A 15,709-nucleotide genomic window follows, 5' to 3' on the forward strand; every position below is an offset into this window, starting at 1 on the left:
CACAGTAGCTTGTTCACTGACCAATGACGGCTACCTAGATCCTAGAACGGGCAGAAAAACCATGTGCCTTGCATTCATTATCTTAGACCCGCTTCTCTCTTGACCACGAACCTAGTCAACTTGCCTACTCAGCATCTGCCAGCCTCTGGTCCCCAGAGGAAAGAGGAAGGTTTGGCGTCCTCCCTGGGAACTTCGCTACCACGTGATGTGGCACAGCAAAGCCAGCTTTAGAGCCCACGGTGGCCGGGCATGCGCGCATCTGCACGGGAGCAGCCGCAGAAACTGTGGGACAGCCTGTTCCGGCCGCGCGGGGACCCGGAGGAACGCTGTGCTTCAAAGACGCGCCGCCATCCGGACGCCACGGGCCCCTGGGCGGGACGGCTCCAGGACGCGCCGCTCACAGGAACAGCTGGCTTCCTGCCCAAGCTGTGAACCCGCTTCGGGCTGTGTGCTGGCCGGCTCTCCTCATCCCTCACCCTGCCCCAGGCGTCGGGGCAGGGAGCCTGCCCGGGCTCTCCAGAGCCACGCCGTTCATTCCAGAACGCCGCCTATCCTTTACTGCTGTTTCTAAAGATCAGATCGCTGATGGTATTTACCCACTTAACCGATGCCATTACAAACAGCCATGTTCGGGGGCTCTCTCCTCCTCATCTCTCAAAGCCTCTTCATAATGGACTGGAAAGGCACTGGGGGCGGTACCAGTGACCTTGGCCACAAACGCCAGCACTTTCATCTTGCTGGTCTCAGCACGGGCTCTGCGGCCCCACAGGAACTCACAGCGTGGGAGACCGCTGTCGCGCACCTGACGATGCGCCAGGTACTTCTCCTGCACCAGACCTTCTGTGATAAGCTTCCTGGGGCCCCCGAAGGTTGAATGCTTCCTTCCCTCACAGACGCCTAAAATACTCAGGAATTCCCAGGTCTCCTCCTCAGAGGCGCGGTCGCCTTTCAAGAAGATGGCACCCAGGACAGGCATCAGGAGCCCGTTCTTCGGCAGCGGCCAGCCACGCCTCAGGCCGCCGTTGTCGTCGGTGAGGGCTGGCTTGCTGCCAAGGGCATAGGAACCAGCACGCGGCTTGACTTCCTTCAAGTCAAGACCACAGACCGGCGCCGTGCGCTCAGCGGCTCTCCGGAGGACCTCAGGGAAGGGCCCCCTGTACATTTCGCTGACAGCCTTCAGCATGTCTGCCTTCGTAATGGGCTCTCTAATATTTCTGCAGCAGGAATTGCATCAGCTTCCCTGCCTTCCTGGTTAGAAGGTCCTTCCGTAAGCTCTCGGTGGAGGTTGAGGCTTTAGAGCGACGTGCACTTTCTCCTCTTGGCTCTTGACACCTTTTTCAGACATTGTGCGTGAAACAGCTGAGGAGTAATGAGGGTGGATGTGGATCTCTGAGGCTCCCAGGAATGCCAGCCACGGGGGGACCCAAGGAAACGTCCCTAAAACAGGAGAGGAAGAGAAGAAGGGGACTCTTTCCCGCCGAGTGCTCTGAGCACCCTGGAGATCCTGGGTCGCACCCCGGGCACGCTGGCATTTCTCACGAGCGCTGGGTTGACCCTGTGACCCTCGGGAATGAGTGTGACCAGGGCCAGCAGGCAGGAGTGTGGGTGACGCCCGCACGTGGAGCAGGGGGGAGGGGGGAGAATGAGAGGGTGTGAGGACCTTCAGCAGGGAGAGTCCACATCAGCTTTAACCAAGTCCCTCTCTGCAGGTTTCCTTGAGGGCACTGCCCTAGGAACGTGCAGGGCTCTTGCTCTCCTGGCCAACGTGTCCCTGAGAACCCACTGGAGAGACGGTGAGCCTTAGGCTGCAGCCTGCCTGCCCCGTGGTTTACCGACCAGGGTGACGGCATGGTTGGCAGTGGGGCCACTTGTGTTTCTCAGTGTAGGGAGTCCTCCATGGTCAGCTTCAGGACTATCATGACAGCTCCTGGCAAGGCCTGGAAACTCCCCGCTCCGTTACTCTGAAGTTGACACCCCAAAGCTCTCCGGGACCCACAAGGAGGAAGTGAGAGGGGCACCGCAGCCCACCACTCTTACCAGGGGGAACCCAGTAGTGAAAGCTCTGTGGGTACCTCTCTGTCCTGAGCTAGTTAGATCCTAAGTCACCATTTGGAGTCCTCACTTGGATACCGCACGGGGTCACGGACTCTTCCTTTTGCCGACTGGGGGCTGGACCTTCAGACCCAGGATCTCACCTCCTTCCAGAACTCATATAAAATGTGATGGGGATCCATGAAAGAAATAACTGATAAGCTAGATTTCATTCCCTTAAACTTCCAACCTGCAAAAATACACCATCAAGAGAACAAGAAGATGAGCTACAGTCTCAGAGGAAATATTTGCCAAAGACATATCTCATGATGTCTTTCATCCAAAATGTAGAAGGAAACTAACAACCCGATAAAAAATGGACAAAAGATATGAATAGATACCTCACTGAGGAAACTATACAGATGGCAAACCAACATATGAAAAGACGCTCACCATCATATACCGTTAGGGAACTGCAAATTAAAATTACAACCGGATACCACTACATGCCAAACTCCAAAGGACCGACAGCACCAAAAGCTGGTGAGGATGTGATTCAGCAAGAACGCTTTCATTGTTGGTGGTGATGCAAATGGTATAGCCACTCCGGAAGCCAGTTTGCCACTTTCTTAGTAAACTAAACATATTCTATACTGTCGCTGGGAATGTAAATTGGTCCAGCCTCTATGGGAAACAGTATGGAGGCTCCTCAAAAAATCAAAAAATAACCTATGATATTGTCGGCAATCCCACTCCTATCCAAAGGAATTGAAATCAGGACCTTGAAGAGATATCCGCACTCCCATGTTCGTTTCAGCATTATTCATAATAGCCAAGCTATGGGAGCGACCTAAATGTCCACCGATGGATGAATGGATGAAGAAAGTGTAAAATATACATACAATGGAATATCCTTCAGCTTTAAAAAGAAGCTAACTTCTCCAGCTATGACAGCGTGAATGAATCTAGAGAACATTATGTTCCAGTGAAATAAGCCACACACAGAAGGACAAATACTGCATGATGTCCTTTATATGAGGAATCTAAAATAGTCAAAGTCAGAGAAGCTGAGTAGAGTGGTGGTTGCCAGGGGCTATAGAGATGGGGAAAATGAGAAGGTTTTAATCAAAAGTTACAAAGTTTCAGTTATGCAAGGTAAGTCCTAGGGATCTACTATACAGCATAGAGTTTACAGTTAAGAATACTATATTGCGGACTTCCCTGGTGGCGCAGTGGTCAAGAATCCGCCTGCCAATGCAGGGGACACGGGTTTGAGCCCTGGTCCGGGAAGATCCCACATGCCACACAGCAACTAAGCCCGTGTGCTACAACTACTGAGCCTGTGCTCTAGAGCCCGCGAGCCACAACTACTGAGCCTGTGTGCCACAACTACTGAGGCCCGCGTGCCTAGAGGCCGTGCTCTGCAACAAGAGAAGCCACCGCAATGAGAAGCCCGCGCACCTCGACGAAGAGTAGCCCCCGCTCGCCGCAACTAGAGAGAGCCCGCGCGTGGCAACGAAGACCCAACGCAGCCATAAATAAATAAATAAGTAAATAAATAAAAAGAATACTATATTGTACACTTTCTAACAGGTTAAATCTCATGGTAAGTGTTCTTATCACCCACACACAGTAAAAAGGGTGGGAGGAAACATTTGGAGGTCATAGATATGTTTATGGCATAAACTGTGGTGACTGATAGTTTCACAAGTGGGTACTTATCTCCAAACTCATCAATTTGTATACATTAAATATGTACGCTTTTTGTGTGTCCATCCTACCTCAATACACTGTTTTTTTTTTTTTTTTAAGGCAACTAAACATACTCTTCCCATACAATCCAGTAATCATGCTCCTCGGCATTTACCAAAATGAGTCGGAAACTTACATCCACACAAAAACCTGCACACCGATGTTTACAGCAGCTTTACTCGTAATTGCCAAAACTTCGAAGCAACAAAGGTGCCCTTCAGCAGGTAAATGGATAAATAATGGGCTACTGTTCAGTGCTAGAAATAAAGGAGTTATCAAACCATGAAAAGACATGGAGGAACCTCAGAAGTGTATTATTAAGTGAAAGGACCTAATCTTAAAAGGCTACATGCTGCATGGTTCCAACTACATGGCATCCTGGAAAAAGGCAAAGCTATAGAAAAAGTAAAAAGACCAAGGGTTGCCAGGGGTTGGGGGCAGGGAGGGATGAAAAGAGCACAGAGAACGCTTAGGGTAGTGACATGACTCTGTAGGACACCCATAAGGGTAGATACAGGCCATCATACATTCGTCGGAACCCACCAAGTGCACACCACCAAGAACGAAGCCTAATGTAACTCTGGGCTTTGTGTGCTGATGATGTGTCAATGTAGCTTCGTAGATGGTAGCAAACGGCCCGCTCTGACGGGGGATGTCGATCGTGGGGGAGGTGTGCGCTGTGTCAGGGAGGAGGGTACGTGGGAATCCTCTGTCCTTTCTGCTCCATTTTGCTGTGAACCTAAGACTGCTTTAAAAAACAGTAAAGTGAACTAAAACGAAAACTGATGGGGGCGGGTGGTCGTGGCTCCGCTTCACACCCTTCCCTGGGGATTTAAGTCTGGAGTGCCGGCGCAGGGCCAGTCTCCCCCTCTATCCAAGAGTGGGTGGGCGTCTCAGTCCTCACTCAGTTTCCCTGCTCTGCCGCCTGGCAGGGCCTGAGGCTCCCCTCTTTCCCGACCTGAGGACATTTCTTCAGAGAAAGGCTCTTATTTCCCTGAGATCCAACAGGCGGAGGGGAGGGTGGCCTTTCCTTGGCCACACCTGCCATGCCATGCGTGACAACTGTTATCAGGCAGGCTGAGACCGTATGGTGGCGATGCCACGCAGGGTTCGAACTCAGCACCCTGAATCTGCCTCACGCCCAGGCCTAAGATTGCCCCCTCTGCTGCCCCGGGACCCCCCGCCTCAAACCAAGTTCCTCCCTTTTGTGTTATCCCCGAGGAGGATATGAGGCCGGCGCTTCCTGACATTTACACCCGGATCTGCCACGGCAACAGGGAGGGTTCCGTGAGGGCCCCGCTGATGTGGGTTTGGTGGGCCCTGAACCCTTCCTCCTGGCGCACCTTGGAAACCCTCTCTCTGCTGACGCGAGCTGGCCAGCCTCAGGCCGAAGTCTTCACTTTCTCAACCTCTTACGTGGAAACCAGGTTCAGCCCCATCTTGCCAAGGCTGTCTGGGGACTCTGCGGGCTGACGGCAGGGTCAGGGGTCCACGGGACACACTGTTCGGGGGTGGCGGGGGGGCCTCCTTCGTTCCTCATTCAGGGTCCTCACCATCTCGTGTGGCAGAGACTGGGACTCCTCCCTCCGCCGACCTGAGCCCATCCTCCTAGGTGGGACTCACAGGCCCCTGAGAAGCCTGACGAGGAAGTGCGAGCTCAGCCTGACGGCTTCGCCTGGCATACGCTGCTCTCCCCAGGCCGCCGGCAAGGGGCCCTTCATCGTGGCTCCCGCTTCTCGGTTAAAGGCTTCCTGGGAAAGGGCACCTCCCTGCAAACTCTGGACCAGTTTCCCTATTGCAAACCCTTCAGAGACTGGGTCTCCGTCCCAGCAGTGATGTGAAGTAGGCAGGATGGATGTGCCGTCAAGGAAAAAAAAAAAACACATCGGTTTTTCCCTTCTCTTTACCAGCAAGACTTGGCCTTTTATGTAACTTCTCTTTGAATAGACTTCACTTCCAAATGCAAAGGGCTGTCCAGCGTGATTTTCTGAGGCCCTGATCTTTTGAGGTTGTCTGACTTTGGATATGTAGATGACCATACTGTCACTAAATACCTTCCCTCTGCTCTCTTCACCCTTTCCAACTACTTTGATACGCTCATGGCTGTGCTTATGTATTCCCATCCAGTGTTTGGGGCACAGAGCCCTCCTTTTTATCACCTGAGATATATTTTGTAGTGAGTGAGAAGTAAGGTGAATTAAGGAACACAAAGTCGGCCTCGGGCTGGGAGGAATGGTAAAGTGTGGGCGTCAGACTTAGTTAGGCCAGGAGTCTAGTTCCAACGCTGTCACTTAACAGCTGTGTGAAACTGAACGCACTTCCCAACTCAGTGAGCCCCGGTCTTTTCATCTGTGAAATGGGTTTGAGAAGCTCTGTCTTGGGGACTGACAGAATTTATATAACGCCTGTGAAGTGCCTGGCCCATTGCCTGGCCGGTACTGAGACTTTCAAGGATGCCAGTTCTTACTGTGATTAATTTGTCCCCTGGAGTTTCAACCCACTACACTGAGATTGAACTTTCAACCCAGGAGATGGCAGAGAATAAGCAGGGCTCTAGGGCAAAGAAACCCCTATCAGGCAAAATCCTGCTCAGCAAGGGAAAGTAGTATTTCCCTGTGAGAGTATGTCATTCAAGGTCAACATGAGGTAGACTTCCGCAGTAGATGCAACAGGAAGCTCTAAGATGTCTCACGGGCCAAACACTTACCGCCCTCTCGGTTGCCCTTCTTTATAAACCACTCCCACGTTCATCCATTTAACCACCCACGAATATCTATTCCTTGCCTAGAGTTTGCCAAATTACAATCACGATAACTTAATTTGAATGAGGTCTTTTTAGTGGAGTGGGCTCCGGCTCCCCCAACTAGGGCAAAGAGTGCCAGCCCGGTGGCTTCTGGGCGTCCCACCTCAGGGGACTACCACCCTCATTTCTCAGCAACTCCCTGGAGGCGTGACGTGAATAAAACATCTAATTTGCACAGTGTTCACCTGCACTGGGACAAGAGCACAGGACACGTTCTGTTCCTGCCTCAGGTGATTTCTCTCTGATTTACCCACAACCCCAAAGCACAGGGAGACCTCGAAGGTGTTGCACGTTTGGTTCCAGACCCCCCCAAAATAAAGTGAGTCACAAGAACTTTTCGGTTTCCCAGTGTTCTCATAAAATTTATGTTCACGCTATACTGCAGTCTATTAAGCGTGCAATAGCGTTCTAAGAACGATGTACACACCTTAATTAAAAAATACCTTTCTGCTAAAAAATACCAACCACCATCTAAGCCTTCAGCGAGTCCATCTTTTTGCTGGGGGAAGGTGTGAAGTATCGTGAGAATCACCAAAATGTGACACAGAGACATGAAGTGAGAAAACGCTGTTGGAAAAATGGCGCTGAAAGACTTGCTGGGAGCAAGGTTGACACAAATCTACAATTTGTTTTAAAAAAAGCAAAGCAAAGCAGAGAAAAAGCAGTATCTGTGAAATACAATAAAGCAGAGCGCAACAAAATGAAGTGTGCCTGTACCTGCTAAGGGCAGCTTCCCATTCCAGGCTTCGTCTTTCAACTACAGGGCCCACCATCTGAGGAGCTGGCCCCTGCTCAAAACGACCAGTCTCGGCTAGCCCGCCGCGCACCTAACATATAACCACCTCCCACGGAAGGACGGACATTTTCCCAAGGCCCGCCACTGCCTTGCGTCAGGGAATTTACATTTGACTGCTATCATCTGAAACCACCCCTCTCCTTTCTTACCCTGTCGTTTCATTTGTCCTTCTGGTCTTAGAGTATATATATATCACCATTTTCTTTATATGATAGCTGCTTCTCAACTCTATAATTTTACGGTCGGCAGCTAGGTCTTCTTCTCAGCTCTCACAGTACTAGCATGGAGCCTTCTAAGAGCAGATGCTCAATTAACGTTTGGGGAATAAATGAGCCTGTGAGCATGAGGTCTAATTTATTATCATTTAATTCTACATTGTGGAACGAGCCAAGCACATACAGTTATTTATAATTTTATAAATCAGAGTCAAATGAATTAGGAAACCAAATATTGACCATCTTCCTTTTTCTATACTATACTACAGTATACTATACTATACTTTTTCACATTTCCAAGGAATTGCATATTGCAATGCCATGTTATCTTCCACCAAATTACTAAACAAGATGGAAATTTTCCCAATCTGTTTTGCAAAACTCTTATTCTTATACCTGATAAACAACAGTAAGCATGACTGATATAATTCATAAACTTACATTATAACGCTAAATAAAATTTCATTTAGGAGTAGCGTTTGAAAAAAAGCAAAAAAAACAAAAACACAGACGTATTTCCAAATTCCCCACACAGAACAGGAGCACGAGGGTATCAACAGCCCGTTCGCTCCGTCACACCCAGCCCTACACTACTTGGAACACTGAGTGCTCTCTTCAGCCACGGAGTACAGGATCTGCCCTAGATTCTGTGTGGGAGGAGCTGGACAGAGCACTGGAACAGCCACTGGCTTGGGCTCTCTCTTCCTCATCTTTCAAAGCCTCTTCATAGCAAGACTGGAAGGCACTGGGGACGGTGTGATTGACCTTGGCCAGGAACTCCAGGACTTTCATCTTGCTGGTCTCGGCGTGGGCTCTCGGGCCCCACAGGAACTCGTAGCGCGCTGGATCACTGTTGGCCACTTGCCGGTACTCCAAATACTTCAGCTTCACCAAATCTTCGGTGATGAGCTTCTTGGGCTCCCCAAAGAGGAAGTGCCTCTTCCCGACATAGATTCTCATCTTACTCAGGAATTCCCAGATAGTCTCCTCGGTGGCGCAGTTGTCCTTCATGAGGATCACGCCCAGGAGATGCATCAGGAGGCCAGTCTTGGGGAACCCCCTGACACGGCTCACGGCCCCATTGTTGGGGAGAGCCATCTTGCTGACAAAGGTGTAAGAATGCTTGGCACGGCCCACCTCCTTTAAGTCAATACCAAATACCACCTCCAAGTTGAAAGCAGCTCTTCTGAGGATCTCAGGGAATTGATTTTGGTACTTTTTGCGGATCAGCTTCAGCATATGTGCTTTCATAGCAGGCTTCTTCTTTTTATACATGTGCATCAGGAACTGCACCAACACATTCGCTGTCTTCCTTAGAGCGCGTTTTCGAGACCGCACAGCGGAGACGGGGGCCTGAGAGGACCTCTGCTTTTTCTCCATTTGGCCTTTGGCTCCTTTGTATGATCTTCCGGGAGAAACACCTGCAGGCTTAGTGCTGGTGGCTCGGGCCCTCTGAGGACTCTTGAGAGTGCTACATGACTTAGCACCCAGCTTTCTCTGAGCAGTAACTCCAAGGGGAGGAGGAGGAGACGAAGACGAGGCGGCCGGAGTGGCCTGAGCACCCGTCAGACCCTGGGTCCCACTCTGGGCCTGGCGGCGTCTCTCACGGGTGCGGAGCTTACTCCTCCGACCCCGACGCATGGTGGCTGTGGTCAGGGACAACAGGCAGGAGTGCAGGTAGGACAGCGGGTGATCTGGCAGAGGGGAGAGAGGATGAGAGGGTGTGAGCGCCCACAGCAGGGAGGTACCACCCTGCCTTTAAGAGGGCCGCCCTGTAGGTTTCCATGTGGGCACTGCTCTGTGAACACACAGGACTCCTGTTCTGATCACCCTGTCCTCTAAGAACCCTGTGGAAATCATTAAAGTGAGCCTCAGGCTGCAGCCTGCCAGCCCTGCCTGGTGCTTACTGGGGCTGAGAGCAGCAATGGGCAGTGATCTAGTACTCGTGGAGCCCCCTCTACTCTGGAGCGTGGGGGTCCCCTCAGTTCATATTCAGGACCAGTGTATCCGCTTTTGGCAGGGCCTGGGCCCCCTCCTCTGTGCCGCTCTAAACTGATTACCTCAGACCCAGGTCCTCGTCTTTCTGGGATACCTTAAGAAGAAGCGAAGGGGCACCGCAGCCCAGTGCCCCTGCCAGGGGGGCACCCACAGCTGACAGCTCTATGGGACTCTGTCCGGGGCTCATTGGGCTCCTCAGTCCTCATTCAGGGTCCTTGCCTTGGGGCTCTAGGTAGGGCCTGGGATACCTGCGTCTGATCTGATGTGCCTCTTCTCAGACAAAGACTCTCACCAACCTGATACCATCAGGAAAAAAGGAGGGCTCACATACACCTGACTTCCATACCCGGGCTCCTCAGGGCTGCGAGCAAGGAGGGGGGCACTCTCTGTTGCCTCCTCTGTTTGTGGGTGGGTGAGTGGTATCATCACTGTTCTCTCAGAGTCCTCACCCTGACTCCTATAAAGCCCCGGCTCTCTTCCCTCTGCAGAATTGAGGCTATTCAATTAGTCCAACATCCTCACAGCTCTGAGCTCTCCAGACAAACGAGGAGAGTGCTTCAGCTTGACAGATACTCTTGGCTTCTACTCAGAACACGGGCAGAATTTATGAGGCCCTACATTTTAGAGTCGGTGTCCACCTTAGCCCTCACTCAGCTCTCTGACCTTAACTCGGGGTAGGACTTAGGACTCCTCCCACCAATAACCTGGGTAGTCCAGCGTCAGAGCAAAGCCCTCAAGTCCCTGAGTCCCTAGAGGGGAAAGTCAGGGTCCCACATACATGACTACCCCTGGCTGGAGCCTCCCACAAGTGTAGGGGCGCTGCTTTGCAACGCCACCCCTAATAATGGGGGGAGGCCCCCTCATGAGTGTTTAGGGCCCTCACCTTCACCTCAGTTAGGACCTAGGTATCCTCCACCTGCAAGATGGAGCTACTCCCTAGACCCAGGCCCTCCCAGCCCCGAGACATCTCAGGCAGAACTCAGTTTGATGGCTCTGTTGGGGCTTCCCAGGGCCTACGGCAGCAGCGAGACTCAGAGCAGTTTGTTATGGGCCGAGTGGCACCCCTCACTCCCCACTCAAAGTCTTCACCTTGACTCCAGACCAGTACTGGGAGTTTTCTCTTGGCCGGCCGGAGGCATGGCCCTCAGACGGAAGTTCTCACTTCCTGGAACCTCTGAAGCCAAAGTCACGATGACTCACATCCGGCCACAACTACTCCGGGGCTCTGACAGCTGACAGCTGGGGCGGGGGGCTGTGGTACGCCAGTGCTCTGGAGTCGGTGGTCCCTAGGTCCTACATACAGGGTCCCCATCTTGGAATCTGTCAGAGCCTGGGACTCCTCCCTTTACTGAACTGTGCCCACAAGCTTCACCTCCTTGAGCTCCTGGGGGTGGGGGGGAGTCGGGGCCCGCTATACATGACCACCCCCGCCCCGGCCTGGAGCCTCCGGGAACTGAGTGCATGGGTGCTGCTTTGTTGCCATCTCAGCTCCCTCACTAGCACTCAGGCCCCGCCCCGCCCCCCGCCTTGACCTCAGTTAGGGCCTAGGTTTCCTTGGTTGACAGAATCCGCAAATTCTCTCTTTGATTATTACGGCTTTCCCCCTTGAGAACTTCCAGGCGGAACTCAGCCTAACGGCTTTTCGGGAACCTTTTCACTTTTGATCACACAGGCGGGATTTGTGGGGGTCACCTTTGTTACGGGAGTGGGGAAGGGTCCCTTGGGTCCGCAATTCAGGTCCTCACCTCGACTGCAGATCAGTCCTGGGAATCCGCCCTTGGCCGGACAACCGCCGTGAATAACCGTCCAGCTCCTCGCCCCCGGACCGGAAGTGTCGCAGCCACTTCCGGCTATGGCTGCCTCGAGCGGGGTTCCAAGGGCTGACGGGAAGGGCGGGGTTCTACGGGACCCTTGGGTTCAGAGGTCAGCCATCCCTTGAGCCTCCCTCGCGGTTCTCTCCGGGCCATCTCTCAGAGTCCGTGACCCCTCCCCCTCTGTGGTCCCGAGCCCTCCAGGCTCCAAAGCCCTCACCTCCCGGAGTCCCTAGTGGGGAAGTCAGGGCGTTGCTCTGACTATCTCTGCCTGACAAGAGGGGTGCCACCCTGTGAGCCTCCCTCCTTGGGAGAGAGACCCTCTCATTAGCACTGAGGTCCTCACCTTGACCCTGGTTTGCCTGGTTATGGCCAAGACCCCTTTCCCTTGCAGAACTGGGACCTGATCCTGATAAGACAAAGCCTTTCCCTCGCCGAGACCAGACAGACGGCAATGAGGAGGCTTCTCATCCCTATAGCTCTGCCCGGGTGGGGCCTCTCGTGGTTAAGAATGGGGACAGGGGTCTGTAAAGCCCCCTCGTTTGTGGGTCTGGTGATACCTCTTTCCTCACTCAGGGACCCCACCATACTCCTGGCCAGTCCAGGGACCCGATCCTCCCTGACCCTCCAACCTGAGCTTCTCCCTCTACTGAACTGAGGCTGTTCTTCTTAGACTAAGACTTTGACCTCGCTGAGAACTATGAGACTTACAAGAGAGGAGGCCCTGCCTGGGCATTCTAGGTCTGAGAGCACGTTTGGTCAGCTCTCTGAATGACCTATATTTTGGCGTGGTTGCCTCTCCAGTCCTCACTCATGGTGGGGGAGGGTGGGGCGGGGTGTTCAGTTTGTCTCCCTCTTGGATTAAAAGGTTCCTGGGGAATGCCACATCCCTGCAAACTCTTGAGCAGTGTACCTAGTGCAAACCTTGTAGTTTCATGTCCCAGACTTGACGCGAGATGGGGAACATGCAACATAAGGCAGGGGGCCCAGGACAGGGGTGGGCTCCCAGAGAAAAATAATGCTAATCTGTCCTTTCCAATAGCCAGAATTAGCCTCTTCTGTGACTTGTTTTAATTGACTTATAGGCATACCTCTTCTTATCGTATTTCACTTAATCATGCTTCACAGATATTCTGTTTTATTACAAATTGTTAAGTTTGTGGTTACCATGCATTGAACGTGTGAACGGGCGCCGTTTTCCCAACATCATGTGTTCACGTGGGGTGTCCCTGTGCCACATTTTGTTAATTCTTGAAAGATTTTAAACTTTTTCATTATTTTCTTATGGTTCTTTGTTATTATTGTAACTGTTTTGTACTTTTAAATTAAGATGTGTACATTTTTTCAGACACTGTCTAGTAAGTGTACAATAGGATTAACAACTTTTATAAGCACTGGGAAAGCCACAATCTCGTGTGATTTACTTTATTGCATTATTGCGGTGACCTAGAACCCAACCCGCAGTATCTGAGATAGGCGCATACTGCTAGAGGAAAGGAGCTGTCCAGGATGGTTCTGTGATTCCGCTGACTGAGGTTATCTGACAGCGCGTATAGAGATGATCTTATTGTCACTGAGTATCATCTGTTTCTTCTCCTTATTCCTGTTCCTCCTCCTTATTCCTAACTGTCATTTACTGAGGTGTTTTTCAATGCTTTGGCTATATTCCAATCCCATTCTTTACCTACAGAGTCCTCATTTTTATCCCAAGACACATTTGAGTATCAAGGAATACAAGCTCTGCTTTAGGCCAAGAGGAGTGTCACAGTGTGAGATCTAGAGGAATTCAGACCAGGAGTCTAGTCCCAGGCCTGTCATTTACTGGTGTTACCCAGCAAGGGCTCACTGCCTGACACGCATAGGAGCCAACACTACGGCACTGGCTTTTGAGATGAAAACTTTATTCCGGGACTTCCCTGGTGGTGCAGTGGTTAAGGATCTGCCTGCCAACGCAGGGGACACGCAAGAGGGAAGAGATATGGGGACATGTGTATATGTATAGCTGACACACTTTGTTACACAGCAGAAACTAACACACCACTGTAAAGCAGTTATACTCCAAGAAAGATGTTAAAAAAATGTGTTGAAAAAGAAAATGACACAAATGAACTTATTTACAAAACAGAAACAGACTTACAGATATTGAAAACTCACTTAATGGTTACCAAAGGGGAAACATGGTGGGGGAGGGGGGATAAACCAGGCGCTTGGGATTAACATACACACTACTATATATAAGACCGATAACCAACGAGGACCTACTGTATAGCCCAGGGAACTCTGATCACTGAATATTCTGTGATAACCTGTATGAGAAAAGAATCTGAAAATGAACGAATATATGTATATGTGTAACTGAACCACTTTGCTGTACACCTGAAACGAACACATTGTAAATCAACTATACTCCAATAAAATTAAAAATATATATATACCATGTGATCCAGCAATCCCACTCCTGTGCACATATCCAAAGAAAACCATAATTTGAAAAGGTACACGCACCCCAGTGTTCACTGCAGCACTATTTACAACAGCCAAGACATGGAAGTGACCTAAATGCCCATCGACAGAGGAATGGATAAAGAAGATGTGGTACATATACACAACGGGATATTACTCAGTCATAAGAAAAAAGAAAGAGAGAATGCCATCTGCAGCAACATGGGCGGACCTAGAGATTATCACACTAAGTGAAATAAGTCAGACAGAAAGACAAATATCATACATCACTCATATGTGTAATCTAATTTTTTAAAATGACATAAATGAACTTACTTACGAAACAGAAACAGACTTACAGATATCGAAAACAAACTTATGGTTACCAAAGGGGAAACGTGGTGGGGGGAACGGATAAACCAGGAGCTTGGGATTAACATACACACTGCTATGTAAGACAGGTAACCAACAAGGACCTACTGTATAGCACAAGGAATTCTACTCAATATTCTGTGATAAGCTATATGAGAGAAGAATCTGAAAAAGAAAGAACAGATGTCTGTGTTATAACTGATTCACTTTGATGTACACCTGAAACGAACACAACATAGCAAATCAACTATTCTCCAATAAAACGACAAAAAAATAAAAGAGGAATATACACGTGTAACGCCACCTCCGGGCAATCATCTTGGGCATGGGGGAAGCCCCATCACCCTGTAAAGCAAGGTTCCCAGTCCAGGAGCAAAAGGTCCTTTACCTCCGGAGTCAGAGGACCCTCATTAATATCAGGTTTAATAACGTTTTGCCACAGTCGTCCGATGGCCAACTCCCATTAGCCAACCCTAACAAATGTAACAGTCAGACATAAACAAACAGAGGCAAACAAATCCAAACGCCTGGGACTGGAACCCAATCCTCTGAGTACCTCAGCAGCGGTAACCTTTCCTACCGTCTCTCTTAGGGTGGGACTCGAGCCCACGATCCTAGCCTTAGGACTCTCACCTGGACTCTATCCCGACCAAAAAAAAAAAACTCCCCCAGGCAGGACTCTGACCCACAATTCCGAAGAGATCATTAGACAATTCAGGTGCGGGCGCATTTTAACAAGGTTACTCACCCCAAAGCCGTCTGATCCCGGAGCTCTTCCTTTTCTCAAAAGCGAAAGCAGGGCTTCCCTGGTGGCGCGGTGGTTGAGAATCCGCCTGCCGATGCAGGAGACACGGGTTCGTGCCCCGGTCCGGGAAGATCCCACGTGCCGCGGAGCAACTAAGCCCGTGAGCCATGGCGGCTGCGCCTGCGCGTCTGTAGCCTGTGCTCCGCAACGGGAGAGGCCACGACAGTGAGAGGCCCGCGTACCGCAAAAAAAAAAAAAAAAAAAAAAAAAAGTGAAAGCAGCCGAAGGAGCCTGGAGTGCCATGGCGGGGAAGCAGGAACCCCAGAGCCGACGACCTTCTAGACAAATTCAGTCTAGGTGGCTACTCAAGGTCGGTGCCGAGGCCCCCACACCCTGCCGGGGGCTGCAGTGCCTCGGGCAGGCGGTCCCAAGACCTAAATCTCACCTGGGCTGCCAAAACTTACTGAACAAGGGCTCACTCCCTGTGTGCACAGAAGCCAACACTATGGCAACCGTTTCTGAGCAAAGAGCTTTGCTGCCAGGCCGACTAACACAGGAGACACGTCTCTCAAACCTCACCTCAAGCCTGCGGTCTGGGTGAAATTTAAGGGGTTAGGGTAATTTCAAACTTGGACGCTAATTGGCTAGTCTTGAATTAGTCCGTATAAGCTACTCCTGCTGCTGGAGGCCAGATTTTCCTTATTTGAAGGACTTGCACGGGCTCTCCAGGCAACATTGCTATTC

At 50.9% G+C, this 15,709-nt stretch overlaps 1 protein-coding gene and 1 pseudogene across 1 annotated transcript; both read right to left on the reverse strand.

The window, feature by feature from the left end:
- Positions 1–613: 613 nt before the first annotated feature.
- Positions 614–5,504, reverse strand: LOC131748234 (melanoma-associated antigen B4-like; annotated as a pseudogene).
- Positions 5,505–8,212: 2,708 nt separating this feature from the next.
- Positions 8,213–9,238, reverse strand: LOC131748004 (melanoma-associated antigen B3-like). The gene has a single exon (XM_059050115.2). It carries the CDS (start codon positions 9,236–9,238, stop codon positions 8,213–8,215), a length of 1,026 nt encoding a protein of 341 aa, XP_058906098.1.
- Positions 9,239–15,709: the final 6,471 nt, after the last annotated feature.

Source organism: Kogia breviceps, chromosome X (genome assembly GCF_026419965.1).
Source record: "Kogia breviceps isolate mKogBre1 chromosome X, mKogBre1 haplotype 1, whole genome shotgun sequence".
NCBI classification, from domain to species: Eukaryota; Metazoa; Chordata; class Mammalia; order Artiodactyla; family Physeteridae; genus Kogia; species Kogia breviceps.